The sequence below is a fragment of the Balaenoptera borealis genome (assembly GCF_965194805.1).
Source record: "Balaenoptera borealis genome assembly, chromosome: 2".
Lineage (NCBI taxonomy): Eukaryota > Metazoa > Chordata > Mammalia > Artiodactyla > Balaenopteridae > Balaenoptera > Balaenoptera borealis.
This window is the reverse complement of record NC_138867.1, coordinates 62216064-62242050: the sequence shown is the minus strand read 5'-3', so window position 1 is coordinate 62242050 and position 25987 is coordinate 62216064. Positions and strand designations below refer to the sequence as shown.

The 25987-nt window shown below is 43.2% G+C and overlaps 2 protein-coding genes across 2 annotated transcripts in view; both read right to left on the bottom strand.

Moving 5' to 3' along the window:
• The window catches only part of CRHBP (corticotropin releasing hormone binding protein), a 481877-nt gene that overhangs the window by 342497 nt on the left and 113393 nt on the right, over positions 1-25987 (bottom strand). The window lies entirely within an intron of this gene.
• On the bottom strand, positions 1700-25423 carry F2RL1 (F2R like trypsin receptor 1). Its single transcript, XM_082378318.1, has 2 exons — positions 25084-25423; positions 1700-15475 (listed from the first exon to the last, which is right to left on the bottom strand). Exons 1-2 carry the CDS (start codon positions 25163-25165, stop codon positions 14364-14366), a joined length of 1194 nt encoding a protein of 397 aa, XP_082234444.1. The 5' UTR covers positions 25166-25423; the 3' UTR covers positions 1700-14363.

Below are 25987 nucleotides of genomic sequence, written 5' to 3'. Positions count from 1 at the left end.
ATATACTAATGATAAAAATCTGAAAGTGAAATTAAGGAAACAATCCCATTTACCATTGCAACAAAAAGAATAAAATATCTAGGAATAAACCGACCTAAGGAGACAAAAGACCTGTATGCAAAAAACTATAAGACACTGATGAAAGAAATTAAAGATGATACAAACAGATGGAGAGATATACCATGTTCTTGGATTGGAAGAATCAACATTGTGAAAATGACTATACTACCCAAAGCAGTCTACAGATTCAATGCAATCCCTATCAAACTACCAATGGCATTTTTCACAGAACTAGAACAAAAAATTTCACAATTTGTATGGAAACACAAAAGACCCTGAATAGCCAAAGCAATCGTGAGAAAGAAAAACTGAGCTGGAGGAATCAGGTTCCCTGACTTCAGACTATACTACAAAGCTACAGTAATCAAGGCAGTACTGGCACAAAAACAGAAATATAGATCAATGGAACAGGATAGAAAGCCCAGAGATAAACCCACGCACATATGGTCACCGTATTTTTGATAAAGGAGGAAAGAATATACAGTGGAGAAAAGACAGCCTCTTCAATAAGTGGTGCTGGGAAAACTGGACAGCTACATGTAAAAGAATGAAACTAGAACACTCCCTAACACCATACACAAAAATATACTCAAAATGGATTAAGGACCTAAATGTAAGGCCAGACACTATAAAACTCTTAGCGGAAAACATAGGCAGAACACTCTATGACATAAATCACAGCAAGAACCTTTTTGACCCACCTCCTAGAGAAATGGAAATAAAAACAAAAATAAACAAATGGGACCTAATGAAACTTAAAAGCTTTTGCACAGCAAAGGAAACCATAAACAACATGAAAAGACAACCCTCAGAATGGGAGAAAATATTTGCAAATGAATCAACGGACAAAGGATTAATCTCCAAAATATATAAACAGCTCATGCAGCTCAATATTAAAGAAACAAACAACCCAATCCAAAAATGGGCAGAAGACCTAAATAGACACTTCTCCAAAGAAGATATACAGATTGCCAACAAACACATGAAAGAATGCTCAACATCATTAATCATTAGAGAAATGCAAATCAAAACTACAATGAGGTATCACCTCACACCAGTCAGAATGGCTATTATCAAAAAATCTACAAACAATAAATGCTGGAGAGGGTGTGGAGAAAATGGAACCTTCTTGCACTGTTGGTAGGAATGTAAATTGATACAGCCACTATGGAGAACAGTATGGAGGTTCCTTAAAAAGCTAAAAATAGAATTACCATATGATCCAGCAATCCCACTACTGGGCATATACCCAGAGAAAACTGTAATTCAAAAAGACACATGCACCCCAATGTTCATTGCAGCACTATTTACAATAGCCAGGTCATGGAAGCAACCTAAATGCCCATCGACAGACGAATGGATAAAGAAGTTGTGGTACATATATACAATGGAATATTACTCAGCCATAAAAAGGAACAAAATTGAGTCATTTGTTGAGACGTGGATGGATCTAGAGACTGTCATACAGAGTGAAGTAAGTCAGAGAGAGAAAAACAAATATCGTATACTAACCCATGTATGTGGAACCTAGAAAAATGGTACAGATGAGCCGGTTTGCGGGGCAGAAGTTGAGACACAGATGTAGAGAACAAACGTATGAACACCAAGGGGGGAAAACCGCGGGGGGGTGGGGGTGGGGATGGTGGTGTGCTGAATTGGGAGACTGGGATTGACATGTATACACTGATGTGTATAAAATGGATGACTAATAAGAACCTGCTGTATAAAAAACAAAAAGACAAAAAAAAAAGAAAACTAATAAAAAAAAAAAAACTGTGACTGCTCCTTAGATGCAGATAATTGTTGCCACATTAGAATACGGCTCAGAGCTCCCAGAACTTCCAATATTTTTAGACAAATCCAGAAATCCTAATTTTTGGGAACTCCTGGATTTTAAGACTACACTCCAAAAAAGCAAAAATCAAAAAGCCCAACCAAAAATAAACAGAGAAACATTAGACTGCAGGCCAACACAAACAGTAGAGGTCAGCTGAATCCAGTCAGCTTGTGACTTCTGCTTTCTGCTGTGTATTTTGTATCAACCTCCCTCCTTCCTCAGTTTTACATTCTACTCTTGTTTCTCTTCTTTCACTTCTACTTAATTTATAATATTTGCCTCTACTTTATGTATCCTTATATATCACTTTAAATTCTACCTGGGACACAGCAGAGTATAAATAAACTGACTACAGGACATCTCCCCTTAGACAGCACATAGGCATCTCAAATGCCTTAGTCACACCAGATTGAATTGAACATTTTCACTCCCTTACCCCCTCATTCCTCCTCTGGAGGATCCAGACAGCCCCTCCTTTGTTTGCTGTCTCAGTCAGCAGCAACACCCCCATTCACCTGATAGCATAAGCCAGAAACCTGAGTGTCATGCTGTTTCTGGTCCCTCCTCCTCTCATTCAATCACTGTTAGGCTTTACCTCCTGAGTCCCCCATCCCCTCCTCTCCAACCCTAGCACGGAGATTCAGGCCCTTGCCATTTCTGGCCTGAATTACTGTAGGAGACCAGACTCACCTCCTGTACCCACTTTGCCTTTCTTCAAACTCAGCCTCCACCAGCTGCTGGGAGGCACACCTGACCTTCTCCCTACCTTAACCTCATGGGGGGTCCCCACACTTTCCAGGTTAAGCCTAAGCTCTGTGAGGAGCTCCTACCCATCTCACCTGCCCCATCTGCCCCACACATAACACGCTGCTCCTGGGATGCTCAGTTACCCAGCTCAGGCACTAGTCCTCCAAGGAAGCCTCCCTGACACCCCTCAGCTCCCTCGAATGTTCACGCCCTCCTAGTGTTCCCATATCACCTCATGCTTTCCCCTGTCCCTGCACAGGAACTGGATTAAAGGAAAATAATAGTAGCTAATATTAGTCAGCACATACTCTGGCCAAGTACCATTCTAGACAGTTTAAATGAATTCATTCATTTCATCCTCAGAAATCGTATGAAGAATCACTAGCCCTGTCTTACAGCCCATTAAGCTGAAGCACTGAGAAATCAGTAATTTTCTCAGTCACTGTTGGTGAAGTGAGGACTTGAACCCAGTTCATCTGGCTCCAGAGTACTTGCTCTTCACCACTGGGGGGCGCTGGTGGGGGGGGGGTCTATCTCAAGCAGTTTCGTGGGAGACTCAGAACCTTCGCATTCTGTTTACTCAGAGATTTATGGGCTCTAAGTCATAAATTAACAGCTCTGCCTGTTTTCTCTCCTGATAACAAACAACATACCTGCCACATCCTGAGCCTGGACTCCACAGCCACAAAGATTTCCTGAGACCTGGGTGATTCCCACCCAGGGCTCCAGAATTAGCTCTCTGGAGGAAACTTGTCATCTCCACCCCCTGAAATCAAGATAAGAACATTCTCCTTACCTCATCTCCCCAGAAGGCAGCTTTAAGGTTAAAAAAAAAAAAAAGAAAGAAAGAAAGAAAAAAGTGTAAGATTCTGGTTTCTAACTCTAGAGGTTGAAGTTTGAGGAAGGAGAGCTCTGGGCCATAAAGCAGGGGTTGGGGAGGACAAAAAAAAGGTCAGAGGGTGGTTACCATGGGGCTTCCTGTGTAAAAGGTGTCCTGGTTACCTTGGCCACAAGGAGAAAGAAAAAGAGAGAGAGAAAAACGAGGGAGGGGCTGATAGTGGCTCAGAGCCCTGGGCTTCTGATGGGCCCCTTGCCCTGCACAGTTAGTTTCCTTCTGGCTCCTGTGACCATCCTGGCCTCCTGCTTCACTCCCACCTCATCTCGAGACACTCAGGTGTCATATTCCTGTCCAAGCTGAAAGATCCAGAAGAACCTTCAAGGTGTGGCTTGGCCTCCCTAGATCTGCTCAGGAGATTTTATTTAATTTTGCTCATGCCTTCCCAGATGCCAGTTGAATACCACTCTCAAGAAGACGCAGAAGCCATTCATGCTTCTCCTCAGACCAGCCAGCACGGGGCATCCTGGACCATCAGCCCCGGGCCTAAGATCGCTCTTGGCCTAGAGAATCACCACTCAAAAGAAAAGAGAGGGGCAGACACAGGTCGGAAAGGGTCCAACACACACAAGAGTATCTTGAAAGAAAAAACTCCAGGATAGGCTCTGGAGACTGAAACATCTCTCTTTCTAAAATAACTATTCCAGCCCACCTGAAGAAAGAAAATTAAAAGCTCCAAACTGTAGATTTAAAGAATGATGGACATTCTAGGGAGGCCAGAATGAATGTGTGGGAGCAGAAAGCACATGTGAAATGTCCACACTGTCAGTTAATGATGGGTCTTGTCAGAGTGGAATTCCCAGGCACAGCCAGCCAGATGTGGACGGTGGCCTGGGGCCTGCTCTCTTCCCTGTCCTTAGGAGCACATTAAGATCCCTACATAGAAGAGCAAAGTGATAAAGATTTTAGTATTCCTAGTTGCTTCCCATAAAGTGCAAAATGAACGGATGTATAATCAGAGTTCTTGGGTCAAAAGAGTCTTTTCTCTCCTGCGGTAGGCTTTTTAAATAGCCAGTGGAGTGCAGTTAGCAAAATTCAGACTGTGGGAAAATCTCCCAAGAAATAACCTGTTTTCTTCAACAAATAAATTGCAAGAAGGAAAACAAAAAAAAAGATAAATTAAGAGGCTTAAAAGACATTAATCAATTGCAGTGTGTGACCTTTATTTGGATTCTGGGGTTTTTTTTTTTTAACTAAAAAAAAAACCCAGTATGACATTTGAGACAAGTAGAAATTTGAACACTGACAGAATATTTGATATTAAAGAATTGCTTATTTTTAAGGTATGATTTTTAAACTCCTTTTCTTTTAGAATCACTGAAACATTTACAAGTGAAATAATATGATTTCTGAGACTTGCTTCGGAATAAAGGGGGCGGTGTTGAATGGGGCAGAATTGAAGGGTTGATGGTTGTTGGGACTGAGTGATGGGTACACGGACCTAGAGCTTCCTTATACAATTCAGTCATCTTCTGTGTGGGTACAAAATTCTCCATAATTATTAAATTTTTAAAAAGTAAAAAAAAAAAAAAAGCTTCTAGTTTTAATTAACAGAAACTAAAACTATCATTGGAATAAATATTATCATTTCCCTCCTTGCCCTGCAATTCTTTTTAAACCATAAATTCTGATAAATCAGCTATATTTTAAACAAAACCTCCCATCTACAAAAATCTTTAGTTGGAGGGAAAATTTGTCTGTCACCAATAAGAACTAGATACAGGGCTTCCCTGGTGGTGCAGTGGTTGAGAATCCGCCTGCCAATGCAGAGGACACGGGTTCGAGCCCTGGTCTGGGAAGATCCCACATGCCGCGGAGCAACTGGGCCCGTGAGCCACAGTTACTGAGCCTGCGCGTCTGGAGCCTGTGCTCCGCAACAAGAGAGGCCTCGATAGTGAGAGGCCTGCGCACCGCGACGAAGAGTGGCCCCCGCTTGCCACAACTAGAGAAAGCCCTCGCACAGAAACGAAGACCCAACACAGCCATAAATAAATAAATAAATAAAAATTAAATTAAAAATCAGAGATGTGGTAAAATAAATGTGACTCATCTCCCACTTCCATGTATAGTGTTTAAAAAAAAAAAAAAAAAAGAACTAGATACGGTCCCCTCCAAGTGGCCAGGTAGCTTCTGAAAGAGCTCAGAACACAAGATCTTGGCTAAACTACTCTCTTGGGATTAGGTAATTAAGTCTAGCCAGTGCCACATAGAAGCTCTAATTAAACTCTTCTATGCACTGAAGTCATTCACCCCAGGCTACATGCTGAAGCTGGAGTAAGGTACTCAGATGACAGCCAAGACCTGGCGATGCTGAGAATTAATCCCTCATCTGCAGGTGAGCTGGCCAGGGCCCAGGGCTCAGACTCCAAGCTATTAGGTACCAGGTGGATGGGCTGCAGCCATGCCCTCCTATTCTCTGTGAAAGAATGATAGAGGACTTTCTAGAACAAAGGAGGTCCCAAATGGAACAGGAGTTTTCTGCAACCCACCCAGAAGAATACTTTCGGTTTCCTCTCAGAGACAATACAAAGAGAAATGGGACCAAATTTCCCCAAAGCTAGCACCTTTCAAGTGGCACTGCTTTAGTGGTGAAGATTGGCAGGAGAAGAATATGCCCAAAATAAATAAAGGAGGAAAGACACAGTTTCATTTCTCCCAAGATGCTCATAGTTCTGCATGACCATTACACTCAAAATTTGTGAAGTTTAGATAGGCAAATATTTAAGACTGTGAAAACTCTGTGTTTACAACAGTGTGAGGCAAAGACATTCACACACTGTTGACAAGTGTGTAAACTGGTATGCCATCTCAATAGGGCAATTAATCATGATCAAAATGATACATACCATTTGACCCAGGAATTCTACTTCTAGAAATACAGTATATTCAAAGTCTCTCCCACCATCAGTATCTCTCTGCTCTCTATTGGATCACTCCCATCGCCACATTCTAAAGATAACAGAGGGACTTCCCTGGTGGCCCAGTGGTTAAATCTCTCCACTTCCACTTCAGTGGGGTGCAGGTTCGATCCCTGGTCAGGGAACTAAGATCCTGCACACCACGTGGCCTGGCCAAAAAGTGTTTTTTTAAAAAAAAAAGATAACAGAATCACTCTCAGTGCCTCTCTTGCCCCACATTCCTCTGCTCCCTTTTGCAATTAAACTTGCTGTACGGGATTGTCGGGATTATCTGTCATCACTGCATTCACTTCCTTACTTCTCATTCTTTCTTGAACCTTCTGGCTTCCTCTCCCCACCACACCATACAGATTGATGGTCTTGTCAAGGACACCAACATTCTCCATGTGATAAGATCCAATAGTCACTTCTCTGTTCTTATCTCACTTGACCTCTAGTAATATTTCCTGTGATTGACCCCTCTCTCCTTCATGCCCTCAGCTTCCCCCAGAACAGATTCTCTTGACTTTCTGTTCCAGTGGCCAGTCCTTCTCAGTCTCTTTTACTGGCTCCTTTTCTGCTTGAAAAGCTTTAAGTGTCAAAGGCCTTTGTCCCAGGCCCCCTTCTCTTCATCTATCCTCTTGCCTAGAATATCTAAGTCCTTTACTTTAAAAGTGCTAGTGATATGGCAAAGACTCAAATCTGGATCTCTCACCCTGATCAGTGAAAATTCCAGACTCAGATATCCAAATGTCCTACTCAACGGTTCTACTTGGATGTCTGACAGGCATCTCAAACTCAAGATGTCCTGGCCAAAATAGAACTCTTGACTTTCAAACTCCAAACTTGCTCACGCCTAATTATTTCATCATTATCCACTGAGAAAAAAATCTAAGTATGATCTTCGATTCCTAGATTTCTCTTTTCCTCACATCTGTTGACTTTACCTTCAAAACGCAGCCCAAATTAGTTCCCTTCTATCTCTATCATCACCCGAATTCAAGCCGACATCATCTCTTGCTTGCGTTGCTGGAATTCCCTAATTGTTCTTGCTTCCCTCTTGCCCTTCTAGAATCCATATCCTGTGGTAGCCAGTGACTATCAGTAAGACAATCCTATGGCATCCCACCTAGAATGAAAGTCAAGCTCCTTACTCCCTTACAAATCCCTTCAGTTACCCAGCACCTGCCTGTCTCTCCAACCTATTTGCTCATACTTTTATTCCCCTCACCCCTTCCCATGAAGCCCTTGCTTGGGATCCTCCCAGGGCTGGCTTTCTTGTCCTTTATATTGCAACTTAAATTTCACCTTCTTTGAAACCTTCCCTGAAACCCTAGTATTCTTAGCATTTGCCCCTTCTTAGAATTTACTACTAGTAGATATTTTTCTTATTTCTGGTCTCTGCCCAATCAGAAAGTCAACTCAGTGAGAACAGGGATCTTGTCTATTTTGTTCTCCACAATATCCCACGCTGCCTTGAGCATGACTTGGCACATAGTACATGGTGGAAGAATACTGAATGAACAAGTATGTAAAAATATAAAAAGATATTCACCCAAAGATTGCCTGAATAGCAATACAAGTATAGCAAAAAACTGGAAACAACCTAAAAGCTGAAGGATTCCTTATAGCATATCCATAAAATGGATACACCCATTTAAAATAATGAGGTCGGGGCTTCCCTGGTGGCACAGTGGTTAAGAATCCGCCTGCCAACGCAGGGGACATGGGTTTGACCCCTGGTCCGGGAAGATCCCACATGCCGCGGAGCAATTAAGCCCGTGCGCCACAACTACTGAGCCTGCGCTCTAGAACCCATGAGCCACAACTGCTGAAGCCCGCACACCTAGAGCCCGTGCTCCGCAACAAGAGAAGCCACCGCAATGAGAAGCCCGCGCACCACAATGAAGAGTAGCCCCCGCTGCAACTAGAGAAAGCCCACGTGCAGCAACAAAGACCCAACTCAGCCATTAAATAAATTAATTAAAAATTTAAAAATCCTTAAAATAAAAAAATATAAAATAATGAGGTCAATCTCTAAATGCTGATATGGAAATAATGTCCAAGATGTGTTCATATACAGGGACAGGGTGGTAGCCAGCCTCAAATATGGCCCTCAGTGAGCCTCGACTCCTGCTATTTATGCTCTTGTGTAGCCCCCTCCCAAAGTGAATTGGAGTTAGTCTGTGTGACTAGTAGAGTAAGGTGGAGATGATGGTGTGACTTCTGAGGCTAGGTTCTAAAGGTCATTGCAGGTCCTCCTTGTTCTCTGGATCACTCATTTGGGGGGAGGTCAACCTTCGTGTTATGAGATCACTTGAGCAGGCCTGTGGAGAAGCCCTCATGGAGAGGAACCAAGGCTTCCTGCCACCAGCCAGCATCAACGTGCCAGCCCTGTGAGGAAGCCACACTGGAAGTGGATCCTCCAGCCCCAGTCAAGCCTTCAGATGACTGCAACCTCGTGAGATCCCAAGCAAGAACCACGTGGCTAAACTGCTCCTCAGTTCATGACCCACAGAAACTGCGCCAGTTAGCAAATGTTTATTGTTACTTTAAGCCACTAAGTTGTGAGGAAATTGATTATGCATAAATAACATACATAGTATAACTCTTTTACTTTTAAAAAGAAGCATATAGGTACTTATACATATTCATGCATAAAAAATACTTCAAAGGATGCACAAAGGGAGTAACTACGTTCTGACGTGGATGGGTCCACTTTTCAGTATATGCTCTTATATTCTCAGATTTATTTACAAGAACCACTTATTACTTTTATAATTTTTAGGTTTATTTTTTGAAAGGTTTAAGCATCACAATATTAAGAGAGAAGCCACAATAATGGCCCTTCCTAAGCCTTCTTGTCCTTTTGTTTTCCTTGACTTTCTCCCACTCTCAAGACCTGGCTTTAGAATAGGCTCTTCTTTAAAGGCTTTCCATTAACCCAAATACTGGAGGAATTTTTTTTTTTAATATTGATTAATTTCACTAAGAACATTAATCCTACAGTTAGAATGTTGCTAATGTGGGAATCCTGATTTAATTATTTGCATTTAATAAGGCAACAATGTTGCAATAATTGTGGGATGAGTGAATGAACCACTCACACTTGCTGGGTGCTGATGGCTTAACTAGAGTTCGTGGAGCCCACAGGCTAGGGCTGTGTTTTCTGCAGGAGGCGGTGCAGAACTGGTTGTGCCTAATTTCTCACCCATAAAGACAGACACTGGGAAATATTCCACAGATTGACGAACAGGTAGAGGCAAAGGCAGCTCATACCCAAACCACAGAATTCGTCATACTCTCCCTCAAAAAAAGACATTTCCAAAGTGTGACCTGAGTGACTCCAATTATTTACATTTAAACAACCATCTCAGTGACATTCCAAGGCTTTGGATAAAATGGAGGACCAGATCCCTCAGGGTCTGGTTTTTTTCCCCTTCAGAATTAGGAGTGGGGATGGACTAGACACATCCCTTTGACTAGTGTGAAATCAGAAACTTCGCTTTTTAAGACAACATCCAAGCTCTGCAGCAGAGCCATGATTTTAATCGATGAGACCAGGGAACAGTATGATGAACTGTACCTTTGATTTGGTAATACATTCCAGTCCTCCAAGGGCCTCCAGAGGGTTAAAGCTACAGGAACAAAGTTGTAATCAGTAAACTGTGCATACTGATGAGATTATAGCCCCAGGATTTATGAAATCTTGATAACTGGGAAATTAATTACCTCTGAAAGTCCTGCTACAAACAACAGAAATGACATACAGAGAAATGCCCAAACAACTTCAATCAAGCCAGTTTAACATGTGTCCCCCACAGTGGGACAATCCACATTCACTTTCAAATTAAGAGAGCTCTCCTTTAGTCAATGGAGCCAAAGGAGTGCAACATTCAAGTATTCAGATAGTTTAGAAAAATCAGAGCACACTAAGACTGGGGGCACAGAGCAAAGACAAGAATATCCAGGGCACTTCCAAGCTCAGGTTCAGAGTTCCTCCTCCCTCCCGTCAGGGGCCTGATTCAGGTAGAACAAGACCTTTGTGAGCCACTCCTCAAAGGCAAAAGAAACAAACATGATTGGAAAAGAATTTGCTTTAGCAAACAAACACTCATGATTCTATTTCCCCAATCTTTTTTTTTTTTTACACTTCTTAATGTAGATTCACAGACTTGGTGAAAATGAACCAAGAAAAATACTTCTTCGATAGGTAGTGATTAAATTATGATCACCCGTGCACGGAATACTACCTAGGCACTGAAAATAATGAGGAAGATTCATATGAATTGATTTATAAGTTGACACATACATGCACATATATGTATTTACATACACATACATATTCATTCTTATTTTAAGAGTATAACATACATATAACATACATATAAAATACATATATTTCCTATAAATTATAAAAATTAGTTCCCTCTGAGAAATAAGAATGGGCATGAGTAGCAAAGAAGTAAATTTTTTTATTTTATATATTTTTATTCAGTTTGATTTTTTTAACCATCAGCATGTATTATAAAAATGACTAATTAAGAAATAGCAGGGACTTCCCTGGTGGTGCAGTGGTTAAGAATCCGCCTGCCAGTGCAGGGGACACGGGTTCGATCCCTAGTCTGGGAAGATCCCACATGCTGCGGAGCAACTAAGCCCATGCGCCACAACTACTGAGCCTGGGCTCTAGAGCCCGTGAGCCACAACTACTGAGCCCACGTGCCACAACTACTGAAGCCTGCGCACCTAGAGCCCGTGCTCCGCAACAAGAGAAGCCACCGCAATGAGAAGCCTGCGTACTGCAACGAAGAGTAGCCCCCGCTCACCACAACTAGAGAAAGCCCGCGCACGGCAACAAAGACCCAACGCAGCCAAAAATAAATAAATAAAAAATTAATTAATTTAAAAAAATCACTTAAAAAAATAGCAAATACCAAAAAAATGTTTTCCATTGGATGAGCCCACAGATCATCTGCAGGGCCCCTGAGAGCCATTTGTTTCTTCTCCCTTTTATCCTGTGTCTACCATCTTTGGCTTTCCCACCTATAAAACGGGAACCCCACTATGAGACAGCCTGCTATGAGACTGAAAGCAGAGCCAGCAAGGAAGGCAGGGTGTATCTGGCACTGAAGTGAAAGGGGGCAAATCAGAAATGAGATCACATCAGTAGTTAGGGAGTAACAGTAATAATGCTACATAAAATTTATGAGCATATATGTGCCAAACATTTAATCCTAATAACTCTATAAGATACTATTATCCTCATTTTACAAATGAGGAAACTGAAGCACAGAGAAGTATCTTCCCTAAGTTAACCAAAACAAAGAAATGATGGAGTCAGAACTCAGCCCTGCCTGGCAGCCACTAAGCTGTGCTGCTTCAATACAAACTAAAATAACAGTGAGATTTTTTTCCTATCAGATTGGTAACATTTCAAAAGATTGATGGATGAGCATTTCAGGAAATAGGTGCAAATATACTTTTTGGTAGAAGTATAAATTACTGAAGGCCATTTGGCAAGTGTTACCAAAATTTTAAATGGGCATCGATAACTTTTGACCTGGCCATTCTACTTTCAGGACCTCATCCTACAGAAATACTCACAGGGCTTCCCTGGTGGCGCAGTAGTTGAGAATCTGCCTGCCAATGCAGGGGACACGGGTTCGAGTCCTGGTCCGGGAAGATCCCACATGCCGCAGAGCAACTAAGCCCGTGAGCCACAACTACTGAGCCTGCGCTCTAGAGCCCACGAGCCACAACTGCTGAAGCCTGTGTGCCTGGAGCCCGTGCTCTGCAACAAGAGAAGCCACTGCAATGAGAAGCCCAGGCAGAGCAACGAAGAGTAGCCCCCACTCGCCGCAACTAGAGAAAGCCCGCACGCAGGAACGAAGACACAATGCAGCCAAAAATAAATTAATTAATTAAAATAACTTAAAAAAAAAAAAAAAGAAATACTCACAAAGATGTCTACACACAGATGTTCAATGTGGCACTGTTTTGTTTTTTTTTACTAGTTAATTAATTAATTAATTTTATTTTTGGCTGCATTGGGTCTTTGTTGCCGTGCGCGGGCTTTCTCTAGTTGCGGTGAGCGAGGGCTACTCTTCAATGTGGTGCGCAGGCTTCTCATTGTGGTGGCTTCTCTTGTTGGGGAGCACAGGCTCTAGGTGTGAGGGCTTCAGTAGTTATGGCATGCGGGCTCAGTAGTTGTGGCTCATGGGGTCTGGCGCGTGGGCTCAGTTGTTCTGCGGCACGTGGGATCTTCCCAGACCACGGTTCGAACCCGTGTCCCCTGCACTGGCAGGCGGATTCTTAACCACTGCGTCACCAGGGAAGCCCAGCACTGTTTTAAAAGAGGAAAAAAAACAAAAAAGTGGGAGAGAGAGAAACAATTTCAGGAGCCATAGGTAGGAAATAACTAAATGACTAAAACGTCACAATATATCCAAAATATTAAGTAGTCTGTATCCTTTAAAAATGGAGGTCAATTCATAGATGCAGACGTGGAAAGCATTCTAAAATGTGGTTAAAAGAAAAACAATTATCAGAGAGCAATGTGTATAATATGGCCCTATTTACGTAAAAAATAAGATGTGAGAATCACTTTCATTTCTTCTTGGAAGAGTGATGCCTTTGCTTCCCTTCTCTCACTCCCTCCCTCGAAAACAAAAATGAAAGCAAAAGCCACATAATTCAGAGATAAGTTGTAAAAAATAAGTCATGTGTTATTTATAAATCAATCATACAATAAAACAATTATTTTAAAAGGTCACAAATACACCAGTTGTATAAAGTCAGCTTGGAGTCAAGTACCTCTTTAAATACATTGCAAATCACTTCTATTTCAGAAGTTCTTCTCCAAACGGATGTGGTTCAAACCCAGTGACGGCTTTATAATTTCATATTTGATAACAAGTCAACAAAACTAGCAATAAATAGTCCAACAATAATTTTTTAAAATACTAAGTGGTAAACACTATTCCTAGTTGTAAAACAATCTATTATTCAGACAACCTGAAGATTTCATTGAAGTCAGTAAAGAGTTACACAAAATTTATTTTTCTACATTTAAAATCCTTGCTGTATTTTCCTTGAAGTGATAATGATACACACAAAAGCTCAAAGGATTGATAAATAATTGAAAGTCCCAATAAGTCAACAAACAGACTTCATTATAAGCTGAACATAAAAGAGACACACAACATTCTGTTTGCTTCTCTTTTCAAAAACTGCCATGGCCCCTTGTCAAGTGGAAGCAGTACCCAGACCAATAGTTCCCAAAGTTTGGAGTGCATGAAAATCTTGTTAAAATGAAGGTTCCTGGGCCCTGTCCCCAGACTCTGAGCTCTGATTCCTGAGTATAATGAATCTGCATTTTTCAACAAGATCCACAAGGATTTTGATGAGGTGGTACAAGAACCCCACTGACCATTCAAAACTGCCCAGTCCTAACTTATTGCCATTGGTTGGAAACCTGATTCTGGGCAGCTCCCTCACCTCTTTAGTTTCCTTATCCTTAAAGCCAGTCAATTGCACCAATCATCTCTGAGGGCCCTGAAGCCCTAACATGGTTGTGACTGACCCCAGATGTAAAATGTAGTTTTAGCTAAGAACTTAGTCTTCACGCCAAGACTAGTCTTTGCAAATCACTGGGTTTCTGTCTTTTCTCCACCTTCTGAAAAGTCTGCTTCTGTCAGTTCCGTTTCCAGGAGCACCTGAGTAGAGGAATTCTGAAACTGACATCTATGTTAATTTGGGGGACTTTCCCTATGCAAACAGGGCCGCTCCCAGCAATCCTGAGAGGTGTTGCATATACATGGTATGTGGTGAAACCCGCTTGGTAGGGAAACAGCAGAAGCATCCCCATAATGTTCATCAGGTTCCAAATCCCCCTACATAACTTCCATCCGAGGAGCTGGAAAACTCAATAGGAGGTTTTAACACTGGTTGAACTTGAAGAGTAAGAGCTGGATTTCCTAGAGAATTTAATTGATGTGAGGGATACTTGCATCTGCTTTACAGTACGGACGTTCCGACAAAGCAGAGCATTCTTTGCATGACCCCTGAAGTCTTCTGAAATGAAGTAATAGACAAAGGGGTCAATGCAGCTGTTGAGGGTGGAGAGGCAGAGGGCTACGACGTACAGGGCATAGACGTGGCTCTGGCCCCGGTTTTTAATCAGGAAGTAATGCACCACGAGCAGAAGGTTACTAGGAGTGAAGCAGATCAGATACATGGCCAGGACAGTGACGATGAGCTTGATGGCTCTCTGCCTCTTCTTTCCTGAGTTTTTATCCAAGGCAGAAGATTGGAGGGTCCGGATCATCAGCACATAGGCAAAGGCCGTAAGGAAGGCTGGGAACAGAAAGACTCCGATGGCCAGAGAGAGGAAATAATTGAACATGTCCCCCACCAACACCTCCTTTGGCAAAACATCATGACAGGTCGTGATGTTAAGTGCTGGGATGTAGACGGTCTGCTTCACAACGTATAAGGGGATAGTAACCAGCAGAATCAGCAGCCATATTCCCAGGGAGACACTGATGGCAATGCTCGCCTTCTTCATGGGGTACACCATGGGGTTCACGATGACCCAGTACCTCTGCACACTGAGACAGGTCATGAAGAGGATGGAGCAGTACATGTTGCCGTAGAAAAAGCCAATGAGTACCTTGCAAAGAGATTCCCCGTAAATCCAGTTGTTGCCATGGATGTGATAGGCAATCTTCAAAGGGAACCAGATAACAGAGAGGAGGTCCGCCAAGGCCAGGTTGGCCATGTAAATCACAGCAGGGTGCTTCTTCTTCGTCCGGAAAAGAAAGACCCACAGGGCCATGCCATTACTTGGCAAACCAACCGCAAATACGATCACGTAGACAATTGGAAGAAAGACAGTAGTCAGTTTTCCAGTGAGGACAGAGGCAGAAAACTCATCCACAGAAAAGACTGGTTCCACTGTTTCTCCTCTCCCAGTGATCTGAGGTGAGTTATCAACGTAACCAATGAGACTTCTTCCTTTAGAGGGTCTACTGGATCCTGCGCAAGAAAGGCAAGGCAGACAAGGGTCATTACAGAAATCAATGTTTCCACAGAAATGCTGGTGCGAAGGTCACGGACAAGATGGTGCTGTTAAGTGCTACAGTTACCTGAAAATTTGGGCACAAGAGGAAAGGAGGAGAGCAGCTGAGGAGAAACAGAAGCAGAATGAACTGAAAGGGATTGAGAGAGAACTGGCATGGACAGCATGTTATGGCAGCCCTGCCTTTCTCCAGAGCAGTGTAGGTGAAGAAAGCTTCCTGTGCTGTGTGAAAGAAGAGAAAGGAAAAAGACAGGAGGAGTACACAAAATACTTATGGGCGCTTTCTTTGGGTGATGGAATTACTGAGATTTCTATGGTCTGGATTTGTTTGCTTGCTGCTTTTTTTTTTTTTTTTTTTTTACAGCAGGTATTTTTTATGGGAGGGTTGGGAAGTATGTGTAGAATATAACATTGATTTCTATGAATCTCAAAAAATATAACATTGATTTCTATGAATCTCGAATATCTCATTGATTTCTGCGAATCTCGTATTTCAATTTATTTTTACAAACTGTCCACACTCATTAGTTCCTACCTGTTCTCATCATGGCCATCTATCTCACTTGGGGCCGCAAGACAGTATCCAGCCTGGCCTGTCACTCCCTAGCCCAAAGTCCAACACGGCAAGATTCCCAGGAGCACAGAGATAGTCCCTCTCCAGACACAAGGACAGCCTCAGCCGTGGGCAGGGATCCCCCACTTCTGTGTGGGCCTCCTGGAGACCTTCCCATGGAGGCCAGAGGGCAGGCAAGCCTTCCGGCCTCAAGGTCACTGGACAGATAGGTGCATGATTTCTGTTCAGACAAATTTGTATTCTGACTTTTAAGCAAGTAACATGGCAAGCTTTAACAATTTCCACTCTCACCCCCATATTATGAATTAAACTTTACAAATCACAAACCAATGGCATAGCCAGCCTATGCCAATGAACTGCTCACGGACGTGCAGATGAACGTGAGGGACGATGTGAGGACATGGAAGGATCTGACTTTAATTCTGGGGAAGAGCAGTCCTTCACCATGGCACTACAGTATGCCAGGGAGGATGTTCAACCTACTCACAAGTCTATCTGATAATTTGTATGCTTAGTCATCATTTTTTCCTCTCCTACCTTTGTACCCAGGTTCAGCAGGATTATTCACTTCTCTTAAGGCTTCCCAACTAAGAAGTGACCGTGATTAGGGTGGGATGAAAGGGTGTAGAGATCAATACTTCACTTTTCATTTAGCAGAGTGGGTAGCCCCCCAAAAGAGATGTCCATGTCCTAATCCCTAGAATCTGTGATCCTCACCTTATTTAGAAAAAAGGTCTTTGTAGATGCAATTAGGATCTTGAGATGGGAAGATCATCCTGGATTACCCAGGTGGGTCCTAAGTCCAATGACAATTGTCTTTAGAAGAGAAAGACAGAGGGAGATTTGAGAGAGAAGGAAGACAGAAAGGAGAAAGCAATGTGAAAATGGAGGCGGAGATTGGAGTAAAGCCAAGGAACAAGCTAAGTAATGCCAAGGAATACCAACAGCCACCAGTAGCTGGAGGAGGCATGGAACGGAGTCTCCCCTAGAGCCTTGAGAGGTGCCCACACTTTGATTTCAGACTCTTGACCTCCAGAACTGTGAGAAAATAAGGTCTTACTAACTGAAAACAACAGCGTGTGGCAATTTGTTATGGCAGCCACAGGAAGTTAGTACACTTAGGAGAAACTCATCTCTTGTTCCAATTTCTTTTATAATTTTTTCAAAAGAGCATGAATTATTTTTAAATTTAAAAAATAAAATAATATTCCTACGTATTACAGTGTTCTTCAAAGCTTGACCATAACCCACAGTAAGAAACATATTCTATATGGTAACCCAGTTCTGATACATATATCCATAATGGAAAAAAAGTTTCACAAAATAATTAGCTTTATTGTGCAGGGTACACTCTAATACTTTCTACTGTATTCTGTTCCATTCTTATAAAATCCAGTCACCACCTTCTACATTGATTGCATGACCCACTTACATGTTTTTCACAACCAGTTTAGCAGAGTGACCGATTTTACACACCACAAGAGAATAGTAACGACATATTTATAGACTGGTAATGTCTGTGGAACTCGCTCCAGGAGCCAAAATGGCAAGAGTCGCTGTGTGAGATTACAGGTTTAATTCCAGGACTGTCCTAATTCCTTCATCCTTAATTCCTAATTTCCTTATCCCCATGGTCCCTGGCAGAGCCCTGGACCTAGCACCTGGGGTGGATTGAAAAGCTCAGCTAGCCCTACCGATGAAGGAAAGGAAGAAGAATCAAGAGCCCAGCTCATGTCTTTAGAGCTCTAGTCTGGCCCAGTTAGTACCCAAACCACACACGCCGGCAGGGGATTCCAGGAGTACAGCCCTGCAAAATAAAACCACCTTAATACCAACAAGCACCCGCGCTTAATAAGGGCTCATATCGTGCGTCCAGCGTTGCTTTCAACACTTTACGTGTATTAGCTTACTTCACTTTCACAACACCTTATGAGGAGGTACTATTATTAGAGCCGCATTTTCTAGATGCATAAACTGAAGCTTGAAAAAATTGAGTAACCTTTCCAAGGCTGAACAGTTGTTAGGTAGGAAAGTCAGGATTCAACCCAAGGCAGTCTGTTTCTAGACTCCCTGGTTCTAACCCCTATATCACACTGAGCCTCGGAGACCGACGTGAGGTTACGCGCTGGAGTCTACTGAGACCAACCTAACCTGTGCGGATTCCACACGTGTGTTCTCAAACAGAAAATTTTAAATGTAAAATTTTACCATTTTAACCCCCCCCCCTTTGAACTAGCCCCTCCTCTAATAATTTATATATTTATTTGTATTAATATTAACATGTTCTGGAAGACTTTCAGAGGTGTAAGAGAATCCTATAAATTCTCCATTGGTTTGAAAAGCGGTTACCGGCTCTCCGGAGAGGCAGGTGGGGCAAAGCTGGTGACTGGACAGTGGACCCCTGTTCTGAGGATTCTTCCATTCAGAGAGCTGGGACACCCACCCCAGAAACAGCCCACCAGAGACCAAGTCAATGAGTCAGACTGTGTTTCTGCAGAATGGAGCCACCAAGATTTTCTAATTACCACAAAAAGACTCAATTTTTTCCCTTGGTACCAAAACAAACAAACAAAATTACATAACTTGCTTTATAAAAGGGAAGAAAATCTAAGTATTGATTGTCCGGAGTTACCCACATCACAAAAATGATAACCAGACGTTATTTGCCTCCGCAGGGAAGAAGTACCTATTAAGTAATCTTGCAACAAACAAACGAACGAATGAACCCTCATCTGAACAAGCCTCTGGATCCAACTGCCAAATTAATAGAAATAAAGGGGACACTAGGACATATTAAATAACATAAGAATGTTGTTAGCAAAATCCAGGCTGTGGAAACTGCTGCAGGATAAGAAGCTCATTTCTTCAAAATATAAATTACAAAGCAAAAACCAAGAAGAGGTGTGGAGGTAGGGCTCATAAATTAAAAGACTTACAAGACAATATTAACCTTATGTAATGTGTGGACCCTGTTTGGATCCTGATTCAAACGAACTATTAATATAGTATTTATGACACTTATGAAACAATTAGAAATATGAACACTGACTATTTGATTATATTACACAATTTTTGTCAGTGGTTATTATGTGGTGATGTTTGAAAAGGAAATTGCCATCTTTTATGAATACATACTGAAATATCTTAAGATGAAATTACATCTGGATTTATTTCAAAATAACACGAGGAGGGGAACCCTCAGATGCTGCTGGTGGGAATGTAAAGCGATGTAGTCACTGTGCAAAATAATTTGGCAGTTCCTGAAACGGCTCACCATAGAGTTGCCATATGACCCATCAATTCCGACTCCTAAGTATACACCCAGGACAAATGAAAACACGTGTTCACACAGAAACTTATACAGGAATGTTCATAACAGCATTATTCATAAAAGCCCCAAAGCAGAAATAACAAAATGTCCATCAACTGACGAATGGGTAGACGAAATGTGGTATACGCATACAATGGAACATTATTTAGCAATAAAAGGAAATGAAGAACTGATACACGCTACAATACAGATGAACCTTGAAAAGATTATGCTTTTGAAAGAAGTCAGTCACAAAGGAATATGTATTGTATGATTCCATTTATAATAAATGCCCTGAATAGGCAAATCCAGACAAAAAGTAGATTAGTGGTTGCCAGGAGCTGGGGAATGGGGCAAATTGGGGGATGATGCCTAAGAGCGGGGGGGTGGGGGGGAGTGGGATGTTCTTATGGGGTAATAAAAATATTCTAAAGTTGATTGTGGTGATGGATAGACAACTGTGAATATTCTAAAATGCACGGAATTGTAGACTTGGAATAGGTGAATTGTATGGTCTGCAAATTATATCTTAAAGCTGTTAAAGAATAACACAGGAAGGAGGGCAGGAAGGAGGCTGGGGCATCATTATTAAAGCTGAGTGAGGGGTACCTGGGATTCACTGTAATATTCTACTTTCAAATGTCTAAAGTTTTCCATAAAAATAAACACATGCCAGGTCAGGAAGGTTCATGTAAAGAGGGATAAAAATCTATTTTAAATAAGAATACTAAAATAAAGGGGGGGGGGGGAAGAGCAAGAAATACTACAAAAAATTAGGGAAGGATTCAAAGAGAGAGAGAGAAAGAAAAATTTCCTGAGAATATTCCAACATACAACCTTGAATGATCTCAATCTGAAATACCAGTCATATTAGCTATGTTCATTGTACCAGTGGCAGAGCACACAACCAGCCTGCTGCTTGGTATAACACTGGTCAGTTCTAACACTGGTAAATGTCAAGATGCTGCTCAAAGTTCCCTGAAGCCCTTTCAGCACAGTGCACAGACTTTTACCTTGTACAGTATCCTATCCCAGTCACCCAAACTCACAGAACTTGTCTAGAACTGATGCTATTCCAGCTTCCAACTCTATAACCCATCTGTTTACCAGACAAAATCATTTCTATTTTACAGAGTGAAGATGAAATTAAATGTACATATGAAGTTTAAACACATGTAAAGTTTAAACACACAAAAGCATTCTCCATTTGGGACCTGTAATCAACAATACTTGCCCAAGTACACAAGAATACGCACCCACTGATGCTCAAGGCAGCATCCCCCCACCCCAATACAAACAAACAGGAAATAAGCAACGTTCATCAACCACCACTCCTAACTTACCATATCCTCAGCACAGTCCCTAGCATTAATAGCAGACACTACACTATTTAATAAGCATTGAAATGGAAAGATAGTCACAATATGTCCATTGAAAAAAAGCAACTGGTGGAATAACATGCTTCCATCTATATAACAAAATTATAATTTGTTTGCAAATCTGAAGTCTAGAAAAATACCCACTAAACTATAAACAATGGCCATCTCTATAGAGTAAAATGGATGGAGAGGGGAAAGCTTACTTTTTTTACTTCACACCCCTCTATGTTGTTTGGATTACTTTTTCAAAGGAGTGTAAATTGGTACAATCTATTTGGAGGGCAATTTGGCAAAAACGTCAAAATTTTCAGTGTGCTTGCCCTATGACTCATCAATTTATTGCTAGGAATTTGTCCTGCACATATACTAGCTAAAGTGCACAAAAACACTATGTACAAGAATATTTACTAGAATATTGTTTACCATGGTAAAACAAAAATGTTAGTTTCAATGACCATCGAAAAACAAAAAAGGCTAGTTCAATAATTTATGGCATTTATACAATGAATAATATTCCCTCTACACAGGTATGGACAGATTTTTTTTATACTGACCATGAATAGATCTACTAGGTTAGAAAAAAAAATAACTGTAGGACAGAATGTACAGTATGATCCTTCTATTGTTACAAAATACATATATTTCTGCATAGAGAAGTCTATTGAGAGTGAAGAGGGGAGAGAACAGGGGATGTTTCGCTTTCTTTTTAACTCTTCTGATTTGTACAATTTGGGGGAAAAAATGCATGGAAAACTTTTAACTTTAAAACGCTACCTGTTCTTTGTTATATTAAGCGTCCTCCTGTTGCCCACCCTCCCAACCAAAGCAAGTACAGAGCAGCTACTTTGTTTAAACTCTCCTCTTGTGTTCTTTCCCCTACTATCCTCCTCACCCCAAATCTTCTTTTGCTCCAACCTTTGGGAGCACAGATCAAAAAAAATAAAAGCTTCAGTTGCTCGGTACCCCTTCTCTAGGTACACTTTAGTCAACTTTCTCGTGTTCTTTCAGGATGAACTGTTTTCCTCTCAACACTTGTCCAGCTAATAAAACCATAAGAAAGGCAAACACAGACTTCACTAAAACATTGCTTATCACGGTTAATTAGTAACTACAAGGCCAGGAAGGCGACCAAACACAAATTTAAAGTCCCATCTTCATGTTCTATGTGTTCTATCTTATTACAAAACACTGGAAATAGCCCATGTGTCTATCAACAGAGGACCAATTAAAAATTATGATACATCCATTGACAACATTTTAGAGTCATTAAAAATGTTTTATATTTACTGATATGCTACTGATGTTTATATAAACACATACTTGTACAAAAAAAATTTCTCTGTGAATATGTATTTTATGCATGGATGTATGAAAGCATGAGAAAGGCTAGAAACCAAAATGTTAGCAGTGCTTTGGGTACTGAGGGTGATTTAATTAGTGCAACCCCTTTTTTGGACTCATTTTTCCTTTACAGTGATCACATACAGCTTGTATAATTAAAAACCAATTACAAAAAGAACACAAGTTTCAGTCTCCAAAAGAAAAATGGAATGACTGCATTACAGGGGACTTCTCAGGTTCGTGACATGGTGGAAAGAAGTAAGCGCTTGAAAGAAGCTGACTTAAATGCTGAACTGCCATCAACCGCCAGGTCACTCTGGGCAAGTCCCTTCACTTCATTCTTCATTTGCTATTTATTTACTGATGTCCTTTAGGGAATGAGACTGTGCTGGATCGTGGTGATGGAGGTGCCGCTAGGGGTCCCTGGCCTCCTGGAGTATGTGATCTAGTGGGGAGACAGATGAAACATATTTACAGAAATAACTATCGATTACTGTTGTGATCAGAAAGAAAGCAGGGGCGTGATGGACAGTTTTCCTTGCCCCTCACTCCTCAATTCAGTGGCCCTTATCTGTAAAATGAGAAGGTTACACTCTAGGCTGAGTTCCCTTTCATAAGGCAGTCTTTTGGGGAAAAACCTTGGGGAAGAAAAATCAAACCTAGGATGTGTCCTGCTGCAAACTGAGGGGCACACCTTAGGGTCGAACCGAAGGGGGTAAGCAAAGACAGGTGCTAACGGGCAGAAACACTGGTGATGCCCTTTTTTAAAATTATTTTATTTTATTTTATTTATTTATGTCTGTGTTGGGTCTTCGTTTCTGTGCGAGGGCTTTCTCTAGTTGTGGCAAGCAGGGGCCACTCTTCATCGCGGTGCGCGGGCCTCTCTTCTTGCGGAGCACAGGCTCCAGACGCGCAGGCTCAGTAATTGTGGCTCACTGGCCCAGTTGCTCCGCGGCATGTGGGATCTTCCCAGACCAGGGCTCGAACCCGTGTCCCCTGCATTGGCAGGCAGATTCTCAACCACTGCGCCACCAGGGAAGCCCTGCCCTCTTTCTTAATCAAAATCAATCTAGCTTCAAGTTGTGAGGAAAGCTCCATCTACCTAAAGTCTCGCTGTTACTTAACTGACCCTTTAGGACAGTTACCCTGCAAAGGAGTAAAAGTATGTGGAGGAAAAAAAAAAGTGCAATATTAAATAGCTCTGGTTAACAAGTAACTTGATTTTTGTTGTTGTTAAAGTAAGTCCCCCTTATACTTCAGGAATCCCCCCAGCTCCAGCCCCTCACTTTGTAAACAAGAACAAGCCAGACACTCGGGCAAGCTTCCTATAGGAACCGTTTGAATCATAAAACAGATGAATCATCAACATCCACATAGTTTTTTTAAAAAATGTTTGCACATACTAAGCTTTGCTCCTAAATTTTAAGTTTATAAGTTTAAAACATAAGGGTAAACGGACATGCGTGCATCACAGTTTCAGTACTTCCTGGAAATAAATAAATGCCTTTATTCTTGTTGTTTTTTTTTAATTTTTAATACATCTTTATTGGAATATAATTGCTTCACAATACTGTGTTAGCTTCTGTTGCACAACAAAGAGAATCGGCCATATGCATACACATGTCCCCATATCCCCTACCTCTTGAGCCTCCCTCCCATCCTCCCTATCCCACCCCTCTAGGTCATCGCAAAGCACCGAGCCGATCTCCCTGTGCTATGCGACTGCTTCCCACCAGCCAACTATTTTACATTCGGTAGTGCTGTCAATATAATGTGTACCAGGGCTGCAGTTTTCAAGTATCCACCAAAATACCCTTTGCTGTAACTCCAAAGGGAAAAGAATCACATTCTTCCGTCTAATTCAAATTCACGGTGACTTGCTCTTTTACAATGTCTTTATGAAGAGGATAAAAGTGAGAACCTGCCTTTTACAACAGGTCTGCAAATTTCGCAGGGAAATTAAAACTTCCCTTTTAAGGCTACCCTGGCTGCCCCAAACAGCGGGGCGTCCTTTAGCATCACAGCAGTGCCACACCAGGCTTAACAGCGCCTACGCCCTCGGAGGCCTGCTCAGCCCGGGCGGCTCCACCCGCAGCCGAACAAGTTCGAGCACATCCAGGGCAGCACACCCGTGGAACCCGGCTGCGGCGCACAAACTGGCACCTGAGCGCCGCCAGGGACGGCTCCCGTGCTGTTCCCTTCCTGGGGCGGGCAGCCTCCGGCCTACAGACCTGAGCGGCAGCCAGCATGGCACCGAAGGGCGGGGAAACGCAGGGCCGTAAGGTCACTTGGTCGAATGTAAAGCAGGGTCGAAGAAGTTCCATTCATTAATCCGCCCAACTGGCCTAAACCTCGGGATGAGCGCTCGTCACCCCAAGAACCCAGCAGGGTCCGGCCCTGACTTCCACACCCCGGCTGTGCCCTGTGCCAGAGGAGCTGCAGGCCCCGGGGGCGTCTTGAACGCCGTGGGCCGACCCCAAAGAGTGGCCTCCAAAAGTGGAAGGAGGCTGCAAAAAGCGAGGCAGAAAGTTCCCAGGCCGCGGGCTCCCACCCACGCCACCCCGCTCTGGGCCATCAACTCGCTAACTCCGCGGGTCCCGCAGGACCAGCCCGGAAGAGTCTCAAGGGTGTGCGAAATGCTCCTTAAGGACTTTCGTGTTTGCGAAGAAACCCACCCGGGCCCGCGAGGCTAAGCCCTCTGGGTACTCCGTAGAAGCCAGCACTCCGCTCCCTCCTTTCCCCTCCGTAGACTTCAGCCTCTCCCGCTTGTCCCAGCTGGTTGCTCCCCGGGCGCAGGGATCCCCCTTCAAAGCCGCCGAGAGGAGGCTGCGGGATGTCGGGAGGAGTTGGCGGCGGCGGCAGAACACCCTTCGCGCACCTGCCCCTCTTCCTCTACCCGCCCATGGTGCCCAGGACCCCCGCTCCGTAGCCGCACGAGCCCTCCTTGGCCAAGTTTCTCACCTGGGACGGTGCGATTGCAGGAGGCAGAGGTCCCCAGCAGGATGACGCCCCCCAGCAGCCACGCCGCGCTCAGGCTTCGCATCCTTCCAGCAGCCCCGACACCCGGCGGGCGGGGAATTCGCCGCCACCGATTCGAAACTCAGAGTCCCACTCGCCGCTAGGAGAGAAAGCCACGCTCCCACCTGCCCCTAATTGGAGCCTCTGCGCACGCCTCCCCGGAGCTGGAAAAGTTTCAGTGAAACTCGAGAAGCTCCACGTACCTGCGCGAGGCCACGCCCCGGGGCCGGAACGCAACGCTCGGCTCTGCGGTTCGAAGACCGGGCGTCCCGGCCCCGCCCCCGGCCGCCGCGCCGCACGCTGTGGCCCCGCCTCCGCCGCCCCAGGTGCGCCAGCCGCTAAGGAGCTGTATCGGAATGCAAAGGGCTGGAACGCTCAGATCGCGAGGCCGAAAACTACCTTTAACCCTTAATTACTCCTAGGGAGCCAGCCAGCGTTGTCCATCCCCATCCCTCCCCTTTCCTAAATGGCAAAAAGCCCAGACCCGAGCTCGCTGCAGTTATCGTCGGTACTTGGCAGAGACTTCCCAGTGTCGTGGGCACTGTGGGATGAGGGGTGAGTTTCCAATCTGCATTGGCAGGATGGACGTCTGCGGACACCCGCGAACGCGATGGGGAGCAGGAAGGGGTCCCGGCCAACCGGAGTAATCAGGGATCTGGGTTTAGGTTTCCGCTCTGATGTTAACTAGCTGTGACCCCTAGTAAGACTCTCACCCCCGTCTAGGCCCCTTTCCCAGTCTGTGAGGTGGTGGGGGAGAAAACATTTGTAACAGCTACTTTAAGTGCCGCGTATAAATGATTTAGGAGCACAGTCTAGATTAATCCCAAAACAACCCGCGTAATAAGTA

What these genes read in the sequence shown, in the direction of transcription:
- F2RL1 (XM_082378318.1), bottom strand. Translation starts at nt 25,165, where the DNA reads ATGCGAAGCCTGAGCGCGGCGTGGCTGCTGGGGGGCGTCATCCTGCTG. An exon ending in CTGCAATCGCACCGTCCCAG is followed by an intron (nt 15,476 to 25,083) that starts GTGAGAAACTTG and finishes TTTCTTGCGCAG; the next exon opens with GATCCAGTAGACCCTCTAAA.